We start from the raw sequence: 21,479 nt of genomic DNA on the forward strand, positions 1-21,479 counted from the left end.
TTCTAGACCTTGCTTCCACACCTGAAACTTCTCCTCTAGTTCTGATAGTGACTCCGCAATTAGGGCAAGGTCATCAGCATAGAGGAGCTCCCAGGGGCAACCTGTCTTGAACTCCTCTGTGATTGCCTGGAGGACTATGGTAAATAAGAGGGGGCTGAGGACGGAACCTTGGTGGACCCCTACCTCTACCCGGAATTCATTGCTGTACTCATTTCCAACCCTCACCTTACTGGCAGCATCTCTGTACATGGCTCGCACAGCTCTCACTAACCATTCTTCTATCCCAAGTTTCCTCATTGACCACCAGATAAGGGATCGGGGGACCCTGTCAAAGGCTTTCTCCATGTCAACGAAAGCCAGGTACAGAGGTTTATCCTTAGCTAGGTATTTCTCCTGCAACTGTCTCACTAGAAATAAGGCATCAGTAGTGCTTTTACCTGGCACGAACCCAAACTGCATCTCATCTAAATTGATTCGCTCCCTAATTAGTTGGGCTATGACCCTCTCTGTAACTTTCATAACCTGATCTAACAGCTTGATGCCTCTATATATATATATATATATATATATATATATATATATATGGAACCCAGGAAAGGCAATCAGTATTTTTAGTTTTATATAATATAAACCTGTTTTAGAAGAACGGAAAAACGTGAACTAATCCAGCTTAAATGCCCAATTAAGAGATATTTGCAGCCGACCCTCTCTATCACCATTACTGACAAAAATATTATTGCCAATAATGCTAATGCAGAGAGCATGTTGCGTATATCGCAGAACTGGACAATTAAGCTTACGTAATTCATTTTTGCTGGTCTTCTGAAACACTTATACTTTATATGAAGTATTAAGACGGAATGCCTTTTCTGTGTTCCTTTCTTATATTCGGCTTGCAGTCTCTGCACGTTAGACTATCTTGCGCTATGAAAATTATCAAACCACATCGGAGATAGGAGTGGAGTTCCCAGACATAACATTTCGACATTTTCAGAGAGATAAATAGATAGATAGATAGATAGATAGATAGATAGATAGATAGATAGATGGATGGATGGATGGATGGATGGATGGATGGATAGATACATTTCTTTTATTAGCCACACAGGGCTCAACGAAGATGGGACAAATACAATGTAGAGCTTTTCTTTTTGGGAGGGGGAAGGAAAAAAAAAAAAAGTGGTGGTGTCGATCAAAAGGGATCGTAGGAAGGGAAAAAGGGGGGGTTCGATCAAAAGGGATCGGGAAAAAAAAAATGGAAAGGCCGATCAATAGGGATCGTGTATCACAGTAATGTTCTCGTGTAAAAGAGGGGAGGACAGTTTAGGTTTAGCTGTGGAAGGAAAAGCCTACGGAAAAGACCACGGTAACCTTGGTCAATATTCTCATTGAAGAAACTATAACAGTAAGTGACTCTCTTTTGCCTTTTTGTTTTATTTTTTTTTTCTTGTTCATAGGGTTATGCTCAAGATGGCTCCGTCGTTCACACGTGCCATCCTTGCTACATTCACCCATCTTTTTTTGAAGCATTCACTAGACAAGACTTCCCTTTCTACTCTCACCTTCCTCTTCGGGTGATACTTGAAGAACTTGATGAGAGATTGCCCAGAGAGGAAAGTCTTTGTCTCTAGACCTTTCAGACGCGTCCACCATACACATTCTTTCGCCATAGCCACAAGTACGATGAAAATAGCTCTTCCTTCCCGTTTAAAGGAAGGAGGCGCGACAATATTCACGATAGACTCGGCTGATAGACCGACTCGTCCCACACGCGATAGCAGTTGTTCGACGTAAGCCCACAGCTCGGAAATGGTGGGACACTGTACGAGTGCGTGCAGAACGGTTTCGTCGCTCTGCCGGCATCTCGGACAGGTCGGCCCCGTGTTTCTCGAGCCATGCCTGTAGAGCTTATCTCGAACGGGTAGTGCTTCTCGATAGCACTGCCAGGCCAGGGATCTCTGGAAATTGTCCATAGGTCCCGGCCCGAAGGTCGTCTTAAACAGGCGGGTCAGGTATTCCTCGTCGACGCCCAGGTTCGCCCCGAGATCGTCGTCGTACCTTCCCTCCACTAATCCACTATAGAATGCGTTAGTTGTGATGCAGTCGCTCAAGGTTGACCCGGGTTGCTGGAGTTGCCGAAGAGCAGCGCGACACTCGCGGTGCCATTCGCCCTTCCTCGGCCTCTTCTTGATCCATGACTGCAGTTCGGTCATGGAGACGAGCTGCGGGAAAGCGCGCCGCGCAAACGGTGACCACACCTGTTCACCGCTGTCTACGTAGAGCCGGAGATGTCGCAGTCTCAGCGCGTGTCTGCGCATCATCAACCACGGCATGCCCAGTCCTCCTTTTAACGGGTGTTGGCAGCAAACGGATCGCCTAACCATCGGAACGCTTCCTTTCCACAAGAAGCGAAAGAGGATGCGCTCCAGTTTGGTGATGGTAGGGTCGGGACAAGGAACGACGGTCAGGCGGTAGTAGATGACGGACGCGATGTACGTGTTCGCCACCTCCGCCCGACCTTTCAGGGAAAGCTTCCTCTCGGCCCATTGCCGGGCTAGAGTGGCCACCCTTCTCGTTATCTCGTCCCAGTTCTTCTCCGTTTGGAGGTCTGGACCAAACCAGACCCCGAGCAACTCAACCGGACCGTCAGTCCAACGTCCCACGACGTAGGCGCTACTTGACGGCATGGGCTTGCTTCTCCAGGTGCCGAGCCGCAAGCCCACTGACTTATCCCGGTTGATTTTCGCTCCCGTTACCGCTTCGTAGTCTCTCAGTGTCTCGCCGACAAGCTCGATGTGCTTTTGGCTAGACACTATGACGGTGACGTCGTCCGCGTATGCCGACACGCTCGTCCCGCATCCCAACTCTCGCGGGATGTCCCTCAGCGTCGCCAGCTTCCGCAGTAGTGGCTCGAGAGTCAACACGTACAGAAGCGACGAGAGGGGGCATCCCTGACGGACCGAACGTGCAATGTTGAAGGGTCTTGATAGATGCCCATTGACGCGAACTACCGAACGGATGCCTCTGTACAAGGCAGCCATCCAGCCGCGGAAAATGGGACCGAAGCCGGCCGCTATGAGGACAGCCTCCAAGTATTGATGGTCTACCCTATCGAAAGCTTTCGATTGATCTAAATTGATCATGGCCCCACCCATGCCAGGTTCCTTAACTACCCTCTCTATGATGTAGCGCATCAGATGGAGGTTGTCATGGATGCTCCTGCCCGGCACAGCGCACGTTTGCGCCTTGCCGATCAGTTTCTCGATGACAAGCGCCAACCGCTTGGCTAACACCTTGGCCAAAATTTTCAAGTCTGCATTGAGCAGAGTGATGGGCCTAAAGTTATCTATGACGTCCCCCTTGTTTGGATCTTTCTTCAGCATCGTTACGGCTCCTCGACTCACAAAACCGGGAATGCTCCCGTTTTGCTGCCAGTTGCAGTACACCGCCACCAAGACGTCTCCAAACAAGTCTGGCATACAGTTGTAAAGCTCGTAGGGCAGACCATCCAAACCCGGAGATTTGTCCCTCGAGCATCCCGCCATCGCGTCCCTCACTTCCGCCGCCGTGATGGCACCTTCGCAGCACTCCGCCTCTCTTGCCGAGAGTCGTGGCAGGCTGTGCAGGTAGGCACTGAAGTCCACCCTGCGTTCTCGCTCGCCATTCGTCCCAAACAGTCGAGCAAAGTGCCGCTGAAAGGCCTCACACATTTTGCTTGGCTCGAGCAGTTCGCGCCCCTGTTCGTCCACCAGAGACCGAATGGTGGCTTTGTTGCCCTGTTGCGCCTCCTCCACCCGGGCCTCTCGCGCGGCTCCAACACCTTCGTTTCTTAGAGCACGCATCCTAGCCCTGACAACGCACCCTTCGTGTTTGGCGTTGAAGTGTTGGTCAAAGATAGATAGATAGATAGATATGATTGTATGTGTGTGTGTGTATATATATATATATATATATATATTTGTATATAAATATATATGTATATTTATTTATTTATTTATATATATATATGTATATATTATATAAAGAGTGTTGAAAAGTTCCTGGCTTTGGATAAAAGAAAATACAAGAGGATCAGTTATTTATGATTTTATTTAACATATTCCCCTCTCAGATTCCCACACCTATTGCCGTGGTCCTTCAGGTTCTCTAAGCCCTGTGAAAGAACTCGGAAGGTTGGGTCTCCAACCAAGTTTTTGCGACATTCTTCAAGCCAGGAACTTTTCAGCACCCCTCGTGTATGTGTGTGTGTGTGTGTGTTTATATATATATATATATATATATATATATAAACAGTGCCCTCATTAACTGTTTCTGGCAACAAAATTTTGCTCACATAGCATTGACTGACCAGAGAATAATGTGGGAAAACAATTTGCCTCAAGGTGCCATGCACAGGGGCAGAACCCCAATCACACGGTGGCGGAGCGAACTTCTGCATCTTTCAAAACTAGAGAAAAAAAATGAAAAAGAGAAAAAAGTAACTAACACTATTAGAGAAGTTGAAAAAATTATATTTATTCGATACATAAATAGGCTTTTTGCGTTGTAATAAACAGAAAATGTGTTTTGTAAAGATAACACTGGAATTTAGTGAAGATGAATTGCTAAAAAACAATAATAATAAATAATGAGTTTAAAATATATATAAAAAAAATAATAATTTCAGTTTGATGTAATTTTGTAGTAGAACAACCATTTCTTTAAGCTTTATTAACATACTTCGTAACGGTTGTTTACTTTCAGCTTTATTCTACTGAAACAGGTCGTTTACTAAATCAACTGCGTAATTCACGACTCTCTAGCGATGCTGTTATGTGTCTTCGATTCAATCCGGAGAACGACACGTCAGTCCTGGCCACTACAGCTGACGGTCAGGTGATAACAGCGGAAACTGAAGAAGGAATTTTAGTGGAATCTATTGAAGGTCAGTTTCTCGATGCTTGTATTTATGATAAATGTATATGTCGTCCTCGTTTTTGTTTTGTTGAATCCCAAATCGAAATTTGGTTGCTGCTTTTAGCAGATCAAGCAACCGCGTAGAGGCTAATTCGGTGGACCTACTGGGTTGTCATATGCATTGTTTCTGTTTGTTCGCTTTTAAATTTATTTTAATACTTATTCTTCATCAAAATTTTTAACAAATAATAGGCGGCGAGCTGGCAGAATCGTTAGCACGCGGGGCAAAATGCTTAGCGGCATTTCACCCGTTTTTACGGTCAGAGTTCAAATTCCGCCGAGGTACACTTTGCCTTTCATCCTTTCAGGATCGATAAAATAAGTACCAGTTGAGTCGATGTAATCGACTAACCCCTCCCCCGAACTTTCTGGCCTTGAGCCAAAATTTGAAACCAATTTTAACAAATAAGTCAAGGTATTGACTCGCTAGTGGAACGTTGGTTAGAAGTCGTGAACAATGAAGCAGAGTATATTATTGACTGATTTGTTAAAATTGTTTATGAAAAATAAGGATTAAAGTAAATGGAAAAGAAAAACGAACGAATTTAACAGCCACTATATATTAATTCAATGAAACAGGGATGCAGGTCTAATATTCTTTTGCGAAACAAATACTGCTCACAAATATAATCACAAGTGTATTCTTCATATTTTACATCTACCAGTTATGTTATCAGACATCGATTATCCGAACGAACGAGCATTTTGTTCGGATAATTGATTTGGTTGCAAACAAAGCAAGCTATCCTGAAGATAATTAATTGACCATGTAATATAGTTCGGATAAACCGAAATTCGAAAAATTCATGTCCAGATAATCGATGTTTGACTGCACCTCAGTATTCTGGGACTACTATACAACATTCAGAACGTTAAGTATCTCTATCAAGATTGTCAGGTTAGAAACGGAGTCGTCAAGGTAAGAGTAGTGTAGATTCAAATGGCTCTCAAGATCAACTGTAAAAAACCGCACACAAAATAATCCCTATCAAATAGCACTATACACAAGGTTTATGAGTAAAATCAACCCTCTTCTTTTTTTTCTCTTAAAAATCGCCGAAAAATATTTTAAATATACAAAGTTCATGAAAAGGACAGGCTCTATTTAATTTCTATTTAACATAGCTACAAATAGGTGGCGAAATGAAAGAGTAGTTAGTACGTCCTATTAGAGTAACTTGTGTTATTTGCTTCGATATTGGATGTATTTGAGTTCAAATCTCACTGAGGTTTATTTACTTTTTATCCTTTTAAGATCGAAAAAACAAATTGCTACTCTAGAACGGTGGATTGGCAGAACTATAACAATGTCGGATCGGTTGCCCCTGCGGTATTTGTTTTGGTTCTTTGCATTCTGAGTTCAAATCCGCCGTGGCCTACTTAGATGAAAGAATAATCCATCGTCCATTTTCCTACTACTAACAGACACGCACCTTAGATGCCTTTAGCGAAGTCTTCTCTGTTGCAAACATTACAACTAGGTCTCCGGTTTGTAGATAACTACCTCCCTTCCATTGGCCTCGTAGGCCCTATGAATAGCGTAGACACTGTTTTCTCTCCTGAGTAAAAAGCAAAAATTAAGGATCGAAATAAACGTAAAGTATCATAACGACATTTTCCCAATTAATAGACCTGGATGGATATTAACTATTTCCAGGTTAGTAGAGAAAGGTCATTTATTTTTATGGTAGCTCAGATATAAATACTTGAAAAGTTATACACATACACATATACATACACACACGCACACACACATACACGCACACACACACACACACACACACACACACACACACACACACACATGTTCCATAACGGCTACCTCTGAAGAACGCAGGCTTGCATAACCGGGTTGTTGCCTAACACTCCTTTGAAGCTCTAATGTGAAACCCATTAGTAAGATCGGCCGTAATACTGTACACTTCGATTAATAGGGCTGGTTTTTCGGTTTTTGTGGTGTATATACTCCCATCCCCTGGACGGAATCCCGTTCCATCGCAGGATTACTCATTTTTCCGGCTGAATGGACTGGAGAAACGTGAAATGAAGTGTTTTGCTCAAGGACACAATGCATCGCCCGCTCCAGGAATCGAAGCCACAATCTTGCGATCAGGAATCCAACACCCTAACTACTAGACCATGTTTCTCCACTGTATACGTGTGAGTGAAGGCGCAATGGCCCAGTGGTTAGGGCAGCGGACTTGCGGTCATAGGATCGCGGTTTCGATTCCCAGACCGGGCGTTGTGAGTGTTTATTGAGCGAAAACACCTAAAGCTCCACGAGGCTCCGGCGGGGGATGGTGGCGAACCCTGCTGTACTCTTCCATCACAACTTTCTCTCACTTTTACTTCCTGTTTCTGTTGTGCCTGTAGTTCAAAGGGTCAGCCTTGTCACACTGTATCACGCTGAATATCCCCGAGAACTACGTTAAGGGTACACGTGTCTGTGGAGTACTCAGCCACTTGCACGTTAATCTCACGAGCAGGCTGTTCCGTTGATCGGATCAACTGGAACCCTCGACGTCGTAAGCGACTGAGTGCCAACAACAACATGTGTGTGTGTGTGTACAGTATGGGATAGTATACATAAATCAATGAGATCGAAGTGTATAGAACAATGTTCTTTGAATTAGATTCAATATTTTTATACTTTAATCATTGGCAATGGATTGCTTCAAGATAATTGATTCAGCTTGTTCATCGCCTTTTGGAATTAATGATTTTATAGAACGCTTCACTCTAGCGAAAATTTTACAACTAATTCACTCACTCTCCATTCATTTCCTCTCAATACATAGCGCATAGAAAATTTATTTCGTCTGACATCAATTTTTTTAAATCTTATTCTTTTTCTCTTTTAATATATATTTCAGAGAAAAACAACCAAACTAATGCAGTCGACTTCTGCTTGGATGGTCAAGTATTCGCTACTGGTGGAGCAGACTTCGCCGTAAGGTTGTACGATTCTAGAACGATGCAAGTATGTCAGTATTTTTTTTTAATAGATTATTATCCATTTAGAAATAGTCTTCATCATTTTGAACTGAGAAATATCTTATCTTGCTTTTATCTTTCACCTATTTCGGTCATTGGACTGCAGACATGCTGGGGCCCCGTTTTGAAGGGTTTCCTCAAAGAAATGGCTCCCATTTTTTTTTTATATATATATAAGTCTGGTACATTTTGTCTTGGTCTCTTTTGCCGATCCGTAAATTTCCTTTTCATTGGCCTGAGAAAAAAAACTTTATCCCTAACCAGTTACTGATCAAGAAAGATCCATGCCAGAGTATTGCTCTTGCTCACGTATTCGAAAGGGTACTATTATCTCTCTCTCTCTCCCTTTCTCTCTCTCTCTTTCTCTCTCTCATGCACACACACACACTCTCTCACTCTCTCACGCTCACACACACATAAACACTCTTTTTCTCTCTCTCTCTCTCTCACACACACATACATACTCTCTCACATACACACACACATACTCTCTCTCACTCACACACACACACACACACACACACACATACATGTCAGACTACGGCCTAAGGAGATTCAGTCGACTGATCGGGAGAGAATCGCTAACAAAACGCTTGAAGCACACAACAGACCACTTACTGACATGTGGTTTCTTTTCTCTGGATAATCTATTACAATTGCAATAATCACAGCAGACTTCATTAACTAAATCCACATACACACACTCTACCTAAATTCGAAATACGAGGTTGCCATGTGAGATCCTTAGACACTGCGATATCTATCATTTATGGCGCAAGGCGGTGTTTAGATGTCTGTTTTCTATCACTACGAAGTGTAAAGTACAACTCCGTTTACTGATGTGTGATGACTGTGTATATGTGCTGTTGAAACATGCTAGGATTTCATATATCAGTCGTGGACACTCTTAAGATCCCTGCTCATGGATTCAATATACTTCAGGGGTGAGATACTTAGGTTGTACATGGATGATATTCGTGTGTGGAAAGTTAAAGAGGATTGAGGGGAGATATCAACTAAAAATGAGTGTTAAAAGAACAGCAAGTAATTACAAAAGCGCAATGATAAAAGTACAACTTGGTGTAGATGTGAGTTGACAGAGCATGCATCAGAAGGAGCCTTTTCAAAGCTTTTATGCAATGTTGTGGTCTGACAGGAAGCTCCGATCCAAGAAATCGTCGGTACCATAGATGAATAACTTAGCTAAGAGATTGCCATAAAACACAAGATCGAAGACTTTGCTTTTGTCAAGCGCTGGAGCTAACTTTACAAAAAAATTATTGATTTAAAATTTTGGCTCAAAGCCAGTAATTTCGGGGTAGAAATTAAGTCGATCACATCAACCCAGTGCTCAGCTGGTACTTATTTCATCGACCCCGAAAAAATGAAATGCAAAGCCGACCTCGGCGGAATATGAACGCAGAACGTAGCATTTTACCCGGCGTGCTAACGATTCTACCAGATCGTCGCTATCTGTTTACGAAGAAGGAATATTTTCAAATGTTGATACAAGTTCGAGGGGTGGGGGGTAAGTCGATTACATCGACCCCAGTACTCAACAGGTGCTTATTCTATCGACCGCGAAAAGTTGAAATGCAAAGTCGACCTCGACGGAATATGAACTCAGAACACAAAGACAGACGAAACGCCGCTAAGCATTTTACGCGGTGTGCTAATGATTCTGCCAGATTGCCGCCTTCTGATTACAAAGAAATATTAAGAGCAAGGGACCACTGGTGAGAGACACACAGGCAAATATGACTTTCTGGAAACAATACCATTGGTCACTGAAAAAATGAGAATGACTTAGTATCATGGAGTAAGAAAATTTTACAAGGGTTTTCATTATTTTTGAGATGTTGTTTGTGAAAACCATTGGTTTGGCAGTATCTTTTGTGGTGTCTAATTTTGGAAATGGTTATCTTATGCGTATGTTTACAATTGCTTTTGAAATGCAGGCATGTTTTGTTTCATGTCGTTGTGGAAAATGTTGGAAAATGGCTTTGATAAAGTTAATCAATTTCGGTAATTTATCTTGTTAACCGATTTTGCTAATTAAAGTTGCAAAATTCGAGATGGGAGTTTAATAATATATGTTTAGTGAATTGGTTCCACCTGGAACTGAAACCAGATTGCAGACTTGATTTATTCCATAGCGTTCAATGGGAGAGAAAAGAAATCAAAATAGACACTAAAGAAATACGTCAAATAAATAATTTACAAGAAAATAGACAAAGCCACCATGAGAGACAATAAATCATAGTTAAAACTTGAGGTAGTCCAAACGACTTTATCTAACAATACGTCCTGTCACCTCCAATCAAACCATCTCCACATGTTTTTCTTTTTTTCTTCATTAACGAACATAGCTGCAGGAAGCGTAAGAAATGTCGATTTCTCTTGATTTATTTCATAGTTGCATTGGGTGTCATATATTTTAAATTGATGACATATCAATACTCATATGACTCATGCTATTCTTGTTACTATAATTGTTATTCTTGTTGATGTTGCCATAATATAGCCCCAGGTCAGCCTTGATCAAATTAACTTATAATCAAAGTTATGACAGTCGTGATCTTGCCGTTTTTGTTTGTTTGTCTGTTCGTTTGTTTGGTCATTCTTATGGACTATACTATCAATTTTCCTTTTATAAGTGGGTATGGTGTGATATGAAAGAGATTAGGTGGCTATTTCTAGTAGGTCGAACCAGTGCATCAAAAACCTCATTTGAAGCTCGATGGATGGTAAATCATAGCCTTACCTAAAAACATTGTAATTTATCGACTACAATTGCAAATTCGAACAATTATGTTTACTAGTTTTTATTCTTACTAATGCATACAATAATTCCTTTAGTATTCAGTATCCATGTGTGTGTTTGTGTATATATGCATTTATATATACGCGCGTGCGATTGTGTGTAGTAATTCATTCGAAACTGGTTTCGCTCAATTGTTACTCCGAGTTTTTCTCTCCGTTCTTCATAAAAAACTGCAAGCACCGACGAAATGAATAATCTGTACTATGCGTAATGAGTATTTCATATAATAACGGACCATTTGCAGAAACTCTGACTTGAATTTGAATGTGTGTGTAATGGTGCGTTGCATTTGTCTCTCACCCACACTTGACAACTGATGTTGGTTAGTTTACATAGGTTCGGCAAAAGAAACCGATAGAATAAGTACCTGGCTTAAAAATAAGTATAGGGGTCGATTTGTTCAACTGGACCTTTAAAGGCGGTGCTCCAGCATGGCTGCAATTCAATGACTGAAGCAAGTAAAAGAAAGACTACAAAGAGACTATTTTCGTCTGAATTTCTGAGTTTGAGTATATATATATATATATATATATATATATATATATTACAGAGATGTACTTGCATAGCAAGTGACCTGATCTGACATCGTGTGCTGGAACGAAAACTATTGCGGCGAAGAAGGTGTTTATAAGCCATGTACAAAACGCACGAAAGCCATTAGATTCACTTCAACATTTAAATTTAATTTGCCAAAATATTTGCTGCATCAGATGCAGCACGGAATTTTGTCAGTGATGAGGTCGCGGTCTCAAAGCGACGAAAATATTTTGGCAAATTAAATTTAAATGTTGAAGTGAATCTAATGGTTTTCGTGCGTTTTTACATGGCTTATAAACACCTTCCACGCTGCAGTATATATATATATATATATATATATATATATATATATATATATATATATATATAACAATAAATTAAATAGAGAGATACAATTGACAATCCAATAATTTATTTATACTATAATATAACATGATATACTATGAATATAATATAATATAACATTAAGAAATCATTAAAAAACCAAAATCGTCAACAATTTGTTTCAACTTATTTACATGTTTTGATATACAAACAATTCAATTCACTTATATATGTCTCATCAGAGCTAAGGTTTAAAGATAGACGAAATTCCATGTGAAAGGACAGCTGGAATGTAAGGAAATTAATTCAAATGCCTATGTATTATGTGCGTGAATTTTTAGTGGATTAATTCAGAATTTTAAATCCTTTTAGTGAATATTCTTGTTATTACTGTAAAATACATCATTATATTAGTAATTTAATATTAATTACATATTGCAAATAAGATGTCTTCATTATACTAAATAATTATATGTCCAAATACATTAATTCAATTTATTATTTAATTGGTAATAATAATAATAATAATAATAATAATAATTGGATGTTTTATACAAACCTTTGAAGGAATTCCTTACTCAGGTCACTGCTTGGAATCGAACTCGTAATCTTGGAATGTAAATAATGTAAATAATGCACATAATTCCTCATCTCTTAAATATAGAACAGAGTTGATGTAGTTGGTTACCAGGATGGAATCGTGGACTGGTGCGATGAAATCTCTCCTTAAACTCTCTCAAAATCTCCACAAAGTACATGTTGTTGACTGCCTAGCTACAAGGAAACCAATAGATGTAGCTGGTTACCTTGCTGTCGGAAAAGAGTTGTCATTACGAGCTTCCCAATGGACTTTGTTCGTCTGGCCTGTTGCACCAGCGAAAAACAGATGTTAGGCTCATACAAATTAATGCTTAAGCTATCTGAAACATTTCATTAATTTGTGAAGCGTTTTTGTCCAGTTTAACACAACACTTTATTGCATATCGAGCTTCCAAATTGCCTTCACATCCCGACTGCATTCTGCAAACTAGTCAGTTGTGACAAGCACTGTTTAATAGAGTGTGTTCAAAGAGCTGTTACAGCTTATTAGATGTAATAGTAACGTTAGACTAAAATTAAAATAATCTTGGACAGTTTTTACTGCCTCCTCTAAAAATGTCGCAAAACTTCTGGAATGCACCTCATATATTCCGATGGCATCACAAGACTTTTTTAAGATGTGTTATTATTATTAATCAATAACCAAGGCGGCGAGTTGGCACAATTGTTAGCACGCTGGACGAAATGCTAAGCGGTATTTTGCCCGTCGCTACATTCTGAGTTCAAATTCCGCCGAGGGTGACTTTACCTTTCATCCTTTCGGGGTCGATAAAATAAGTACCAGTTGAACACTGGGGTCGATGTAATCCCCACCTCTCCCAAGTTGCCCTTGTTGAAAAGAATTGAAACAATTAATCAATAACCAAAACACACATCATATACGCATATTAAGAGAGAGAGAGAGAGAGAGAAGTTTCTTAATATTTTGAAGATCATTTTTGCAGATTTTACAAACGTATGGAGGAGAAAATTCCCCTGACAGAGAAGAATATTGCACAAATCGTATTTATTCTCTGAAGTTTAGTCCAGAATATAACGATATTTTCATTACAGGTGGCTGGGATAAAAGTATTAAGGTAAGTTTTATAAGTTCTACTTAATGCTAATATTTATTCACTGCTGACCGAGTTTTCTTTCGTCTTTTTTTTTTTTGTTGCAATTATTACAATTGTGCTTTCTTTCTTAAACCATAACTTTTAAGACAACATGGTGTTGCTTCGTTATTTCACACAACATGTTAATAGACAAATGAGGTAATCCGTGAAGTGATGACCTAAAACAGTGAATGAGCAATCAAACTATACTCTTCCCATCGAAAAATTGTTCAAAACTGTGAGACAGCAAATGAAGGAAGCCGCTAAGTCATACTTGGTGACTTCCTTGGCTTCATTCATTGACAATATGGTGCAACAAGAAAATTGCAGCAAAGCTGTGTGATAGTGGTGTCAGACGTGGCATACAGACTACCATATAACTTACTTGACATGCGCATTGCGTGTTTATACGCCTGTTTCCGATTCCTACACAAAACTGTTTACAGATCACAACCATCTCATGAATCTATGTTCATGAGGAGCGCTTCGTGCTCCGATGGTTGTGAGAAAAGGTAGGTTGTCGTTAATGTCAAATATGTCAACAAACCAAGAATGGTTACTCTGTACTATCACTCAATTTGCTAGAAATAGTAGTTTCATCTCCTTCAAATCACTGCCTTTATATATTATGGAAGGTGGCGTTAAAGAAAATAGTTCTTTCACACTGTTTCTGAAAAAAAAACATGGTGGTGTTCACAACTGGAACGTCTCGATAGTAAATCTATTAAATGGTAGCTAACTTGTAATTGCATGAAGTACACCATTTGAAGCAATGTGTGAAGTCGTTATTATAAGTAAAGGAACAACAGCAATCCTATAGATGCAAGTGATATTCATTTACTGGATATGTCTGAATACATATTTTAGTTATTCCCGTCCTAGTCTTATCTGCACCTTCAATCCCACCCAACAATTTTAGAAAATGATGCATTGGAGAGGGTAACCCTGGATCAATTTTGGGTCACTGTACCAAAGAATAACATAATATGGCTACAGCTGGAAAGCTTTTTATTGTAGGGTTTGCTCAATCAGAGATTTTTCTAATGCTGAACAAGAACAGCGTCTGCTTTTTGGCCTTGCCGGTATAATTCAAGAAAGGGTCTCTAAAATACTAATAATATAGCGAATTCAGTTAATTAGTTTGATCATACACCATCCATTATTAGCTAATATTTTCTGTTTTTCATTTACGTCGGTGCATAACTGGTACTTATTTCATCGTCCCCGAAAGATGAAAGGCAAAGTTGACTTCGGCAGAATTTGAACTCAGAACGTAAGAATGGACGAAATGCCGCTAAGCATTTTCCTCGGTGTGCTAACGATTCTGCCAGCTTGCCACCTTATAAGGCTTATAAATGATAACAACTTTCATATTCAAATACATCCATCAACAGTTTATAAGTCCTATCGACTTGAGTTAGTATGAGCATTACTAGAATAAGTTAAATTGTTACGACTAGAAATAGTACCTGTATCACAGACTATGAGGTGAAGCTTGCCTTCTATACAACGGAGCTCGCTCACTACTAAACACACGAACTTATTTTATGATAACGAATTTTATGCATGGCGTAACTGACCGAGTTAGTGAGGTGTTATAACTGAAGGGTTATTAATTATTATATACCACTTTGAGGCAGCGAGCTGGCACAACCGTTAGTACATCGGACGAAATGCTTAGCGGCATTTCGTCCGTCTTAATATTCTGAGTTCCAGTTCTGCCGAGATCTACTTTACCTTTCATTCTTTAGGGGTCTATAAAATAAGTATCAGTTGAGCACTGGGGTCGATGTAATCGACTTACGCCCTCCCCCAAAATTGCTGGCCTTGTGCCAAAATAAGAAACCACTATTAAATGCCGCCTTGAAATTTTTTGAATTAGTAACAGTATCTTTTGCATTTTCTTTTTTTTTTTTCTTTTTTTTTGTTAAATCTTATTTCACTCGAATCAATCTCCAGCTTCTTTCATGCGACTTATTCCTAAATCTATACATTTCCCAGCATTAAGCTTGAACAGGAAGTTTAGTTTCTGTCCTACCACCAAAGAATATATATATATATATATAAATACTCTCTCTCTCTCTCTCTCTCTCTCCCTCTCTCCCTCTCTCTGTTCTTGTTCGATAGGGGAGGGGTCATCTCGGGTTACCGGTCCTTGAGGCTTCATTGTGTACAGAGCCGACCAGGTCTACCAGTGTTTGCCATCGCAGGTGGTCCCGTGCCAGTCCCTTTGCATCCTCCAAGGTGACATCGTACCTCTGGAGATCTTCCTTAATCACGTCTAGCCATCTAGTCACAGGGCCTGCTATGGGGCCTGCTATAGGGCCTTCCACTAGACCTCTTCCAAAATGTAAAATATATATATATATATGTAAATAGGGCAGCTAAATAAATATATGTAAATAGGGCAGGGACTGAAATTATCAAAAATTGTATAAAACCTAAAAGAAATTCTGAAGATGTGGTACATAGAAAATATACATTATAATTTACAAATGTAACTATTTTTTTTTTTTAATTTGTTAGATATTTGATAAAAGAACCAAGCTTGGTGTGAGACGTTATATGGCTGGGCCACACATCTGTGGTGAAGGATTAGACTTTCGAGTAAGTATTTTTAAGTATATTATTCACATGGTTTGTCATAGTTCTCATTGTGAAGCAACAGATGAAATAGTTTAATTCATACAGCTTAATAGATTTTTTCTCCACACCTGTCACTTTAATTCACGATAACGATCTCTTTGGTATAATGTAAATTTAGAGAAGCTAAAATTTAGTAAAACTTTTAAGAAAATCAATGGTGAGTTTTCTGTTTTAAGCAAGACATTTAAGTTATGACTTCGAAAAATAAAGCGTTAGCTCGTGATACAACCTATCACTTGTGAAGCAATTTTTTAATTTCCTGAAGTATAATATTTTAGTTTATTCAGTTGTATTGTTAGCCTATCATGTCACGTAATATCATTAGATACTAAGCTAAAGATTATGAAAAGAATGGAAGGAATAGCAAAGTTTTTTGTTATGGAATTATTAGAACTTGCGCTACCAACCTTAAAAATCATCTAAGAAAATAAAGTTGCTGTACGAGATTCAAGTGAGTGTAAAACTTTTAAAGTAACGCGTACACCTTATAAAATATTGGGGTGAAACACGGAGGAAATGTTAAATGCTTGGGCGATAATATGTCGCAGCATCACTCATCAGTCTTCCAAGCCATTTCTTTGTACAAAGGTTAAATTTAGTTGCAACAGAAAGGTTGTTGCTTGTCTTGGGTGGATTTTGAAGTTAAAGAAACGATCTAATCATGATGGAATTGAGATAACAAAAATAAGCAAGTGCTGACATTCAGACAGAAGTGAAATTTCCAACTCAATTGAAAGATATTGTAGAATATCCAACTAAATTTAGATTTTAATGTAGATGAATCTGGTTTATTTTGGAAGTGGTTTCCATCAACTTTTTATCTCAAAGGAGGGAATATAGACACCAGAATACAAAACTGCGAAAATTGTTACACATTTTTGTCAGAAAGAAACATCACTGGAGACTTGAATTCAAGTCATTGCTTATTTATCATTCTTGATATTCCGAGAATAATTAAATACGCCTTCAAATCTACTTTCATTTGAAAACCTAACTGAAAAGAAATGGTTACACAGATTTTGTTAAACGACAGGGTCACTGAGCATTTCTAATTTGCTGTCGAACAATACGGTATGGAAAAATATATATATTTCGCACACAAGGAAAACATGCTTTTACACATTATATCGGTCATCTTAAAAAATCTTCATTGACACTGAATGTAGGCATCTATTGAAGTCGTTTTTATTCAACTATACATGATTCACAACTCTAGCTTATTGGTAAGGTAGTTATTTCCATTCTTAAGATTCATTATCACACAAGAACTTGAAATCAGTTGACAACAAAGGCTGGTGTCAAACAGTATGTTAAAGAATTCTGGAAATATTACATTATGTAAGCTTGGGGGATGAAATTTTCTGAATTAACCTCGAAAAATGGCGCAATCAATGCGATTTAAAGAATTTAATGCAATGAGTATTCAGGATTTATTGTGTGCTGGTAACAAGATCCTTAGATATTAAGATCTTATAGACTTAAATCTATCACAAATGCCTAGTTCAGATGGTAAAGAATAGACAATGTGAGATTCTAAAACCTATAGTAAAATAACTCATGCTTTGCTACGTATTAAAGTTGGACAGAAAACTGTTCAACTTTTGAACGATGCAGTTAAGAGAGTTAAAAGTTAAAGGAGTTGAAAGTTAAGAGATTGGTAACGGTAGCGCTGAATTATTTGGGGAAACAATCTGAAATTCATAAAATGGGGGCAAAGCATTCAGTCTGATGCCGTTTTTAAAAAATAAAAATCCAACAGAACCAATTCATTTGTTTATTTTTTATGGTTTCGTATTTTGTTCACCAGTTGCATAAATTAAAGTAGATGAATGTATTTGATTAAATTATGTATGATTCTTTTTCATTGATATTTTTCTATATATGTAGGGATGTTTTGGCACCTCTATATTTTAAATAAATGTATAGTTCAATAATTAAACTTATCTGAAATATGTGTGTATATAAATGCATGTTTATGTGAGTAGCTAAAACCCTGAAGTGTTCAATGCACTCTCAGAATTTCGGACTACGTACACAAATGCTTCTTTGTGGACAGTTGAATTCCCAAAACAATAGCGATAGCATTTTAGGAATTGACTTTGACACTTAAATTGTGTAAGGAAAGCAATAAATTACTTGTCCTGTAAGAAAACTGAATATGCACACTGGAAGATGGTTTTAAAAGCAAATCTAAATGAAATTCTAACAGAATAATTCTACGTCAAAGCGTATTTCAATACCTTCAGTTCAGCAGATTTAGCTTTTGAGACTTTTACAGTCTTTTGAAACATAAATTATAAACGTATTTCTTATTTCTTTCTGGCCCAGAAGGAGCTAAACATAGAGGGGACAAACAAGGACAGACAAAGTGATTGAGTCGATTACATTGACCCCAGTGCGTAACTGGTACTTAATTTATCAACCCCGAAAGGATGAAAGGCAAAGTCGACCTCGTCGGAATTTGAACCCAGAACGAAACGGCAGACGAAATGCCGCTAAACATTTCTCCCGGCGTGCTAACGTTTCTGCCAGCTCTCCGCCTTAGCTAGAGCCTTATAAACGTATTTCTTTTACAGTGGAGTAGCTAGGATCACGACCTAGATGGTTTTCTATTATTAAAATGAATTTTCCATTATCTGTGTAACTAACGTTTACATGTACAACTATGTGAATATTATATAACATGAATAACTCAAGGTACGTAGTCCATCCGAAATTCTATAGACTACATATGTATTTTATCAAGATTTCACAAGATTCTAATTAGTTTACTTGTTTTAATATTATTATTATTATTATTATTATTATTATTTTGCTAAAGCCAGGTAAAATATTATCTGCGTCGTGGGTGAGCCAGAACGGCCTACAGATATGGGATTACTGTGATGGAATGGTTGATAAGACTGTACCCTTTGAAAATGCCAATGGACAATATTTATATTGCGCCCAGTTCTGTGATCACGATGTTGTTCTAGCAGGAGGTAGCGGCACACATAATGTTCAAGCCATCCATTATCCCACTGGAAAGGTATTGTATTCTACTGATTTCAAAACAATAATATTAGTATTAATATAGGTAAGAGTGTGTGTGTATTTATGTGTATATATATATATGTGTGTGTGTGATTACGTATATATGTATACATAAATATAGATATATTTATATGTATATATGTTCATATATATATGTGTGGAGGCGCAATGGCCCAGTGGTTAGGGCAGCGGACTCGCGGTCATAGGATCGCGGTTTCGATTCCCAGACCGGGCGTTGTGAGTGTTTATTGAGCGAAAAACACCTAAAGCTCCACGAGGCTCCGGCAGGGGATGGTGGCGAACCCTGCTGTACTCGTTCACCACAATTTTCTCTCACTCTTACTTCCTGTTTCTATTGTACCAGTATTTCAAAGGGTCAGCCTTGTCACACTGTGTCACGCTGAATATCCCCGAGAACTACGTTAAGGGTACACGTGTCTGTGGAGTGCCCAGCCACTTGCACGTTAATTTCACGAGCAGGCTGTTCCGTTGATCAGATCATCTGGAACCCTCGACGTCGTAACCGACGTAGTGCCAACAACATGTATATATATATATATATATATAAACATAATTAAGGGATCAGCAACAGTTGCTTCACCACATACTTTGTACAAAGGGCTTGGTAAAAATTATTAATTATTAATAAATTGATAATCCTTTACTCTTTTATTTGTAATAATTATATATATATATATATATATATATATATATATATATATATATATATATATGTATATACGTATATATATGTATATAAATATATATATATATACGTATGTATATATATGTATATACGTACATATATGTATGTATAGGAGTGGTATGAAGCTTGTTTACCAGCCACATGGTTCCGGGTTTAGTCCCATTGTGAGGTACTTTGGGCAAGTGTCTTCTACTATAGCCTTGGGCCGACCAAAGCCTTGTGAATGGATTTGGTAGGCGGAAACTGAAAGAAGCCCGTCGTATATATATGTGTGTGTGTGTGTGTGTGTGTGTGTGTGTGTTCGACATCACATGCCAACCGATGCTAGTGTGTTTACGTCCCCGTAACTTAGCAGTTAGACAAAAGAGATCCATAGAATAAGTATTAAGCTTACAAAGAATAAGTCCTTGGGTCGATTTGTTCGACTAAAGGAAATGCTCCAGCATGGCCGCATTGAAATGACTGAAACAAGTAAAAGAATAAAAGTATATATATATTTATACAAACCCACATGAACACACATGCACGCACATATGTATATATATATATATATATATACGTTGTTATAAATGCATACACAAGCACACACATTATATCTCTTTCTTTCACTCTCACAAATACACACACACTCACACACACACACACACATACATACACACACACACACACACACACACACACACACACACACACACACACACACACACACACACACACACACACACACAGAGGATTACACATTTCTGTCTGGTATTAATAAATATGTATGAAAACGTCTCAGGAAAATCCAAGTTATAAGTACTAATCATTTACTATTCTAGGAATATAGCTACAAGCCTTAACTTGTCAAAACTCATTAAAAATGCATTACAAAATATTTTCAAGAAGGATATATGAAAACAATAACTGCAATCACAGTAAGATATCCGAGTAAAAATTCGCTTCTAGTTAAATACATAAAATTCTATAACTCTAAAGAACAAAATCTATAAAATTAATTGAGCAGTACTAACAAACCACAATGTTTTGTAAAAACAAAAAATCATATCTATTTATAATTAGTTGATATCAGATTTAGTTTTAAGGAGATATTAAAAATTCTATGAAAAAATAGGGAAAATATTATCTAGAACCCAATCAGTGATTATGTCCGTAGAAAGAAATCTAGCTCATTGTTTTGGCTGTGTGTGTGGGGTGGGGTACGTGTTTGTACACAAAGCAAGGTATAGGTAAAGTAAGGTATAGGTAAGGTAAAGAACCCCTTCGGTCATGAATGACCACGGGATTGCACCTAGAAAGTTACCTTCTGAGGCACAAGTCCGGGCATGGTTGTTTATGGAAGACCAGCAGTCGCCCAAGCATATCAGCCTCCCCTCACCACGCCACCGATGTTATCCAAGGGAAAGGCAAAGGCCGATACATCTTGACACCAGTGATGTTGCAACTCATTTCTACAGCTAAGTGAAGTGGAGCGACATGAAATAAAGTGCCTTGCTCAAGAACACAACACACAGCCAGTCCGGGAATCGAACTCAATACCTCATGATTGTGAGGTTGACGCACTAACCACTGAGCCATACATAAATAAATGCTACGAGTCCTCAACGCTGAAAATCTAAACGTTTAAAAATAAAAAAAAGTTTAAAAGCTAATGATGTGTGCGTGTGTGTGCGTTTGTCTATGTGTATGTGTGCGTGTGTGGGTGTCCTATGTGTGTGCATGCATATATATATATATATATATATATATATATATATATATATAT

General features: G+C 38.5%; 1 protein-coding gene across 1 annotated transcript in view; it reads left to right on the forward strand.

Annotated features, from left to right (window-relative positions):
- LOC106881193 (uncharacterized) overlaps positions 1-21,479 on the forward strand; it is a 68,820-nt gene that overhangs the window by 35,457 nt on the left and 11,884 nt on the right. Inside the window, exons 3-7 of the mRNA XM_052967511.2 lie at positions 4,744-4,924; positions 7,830-7,936; positions 13,180-13,311; positions 15,856-15,936; positions 18,797-19,003. Coding sequence (XP_052823471.1) covers positions 4,744-4,924; positions 7,830-7,936; positions 13,180-13,311; positions 15,856-15,936; positions 18,797-19,003 — 708 coding nt within the window. The remainder of the gene's footprint in view (positions 1-4,743; positions 4,925-7,829; positions 7,937-13,179; positions 13,312-15,855; positions 15,937-18,796; positions 19,004-21,479) is intronic.

Source organism: Octopus bimaculoides, chromosome 1, assembly GCF_046866305.1.
Source record: "Octopus bimaculoides isolate indiv1 chromosome 1, ASM4686630v1, whole genome shotgun sequence".
NCBI classification, from domain to species: domain Eukaryota; kingdom Metazoa; phylum Mollusca; class Cephalopoda; order Octopoda; family Octopodidae; genus Octopus; species Octopus bimaculoides.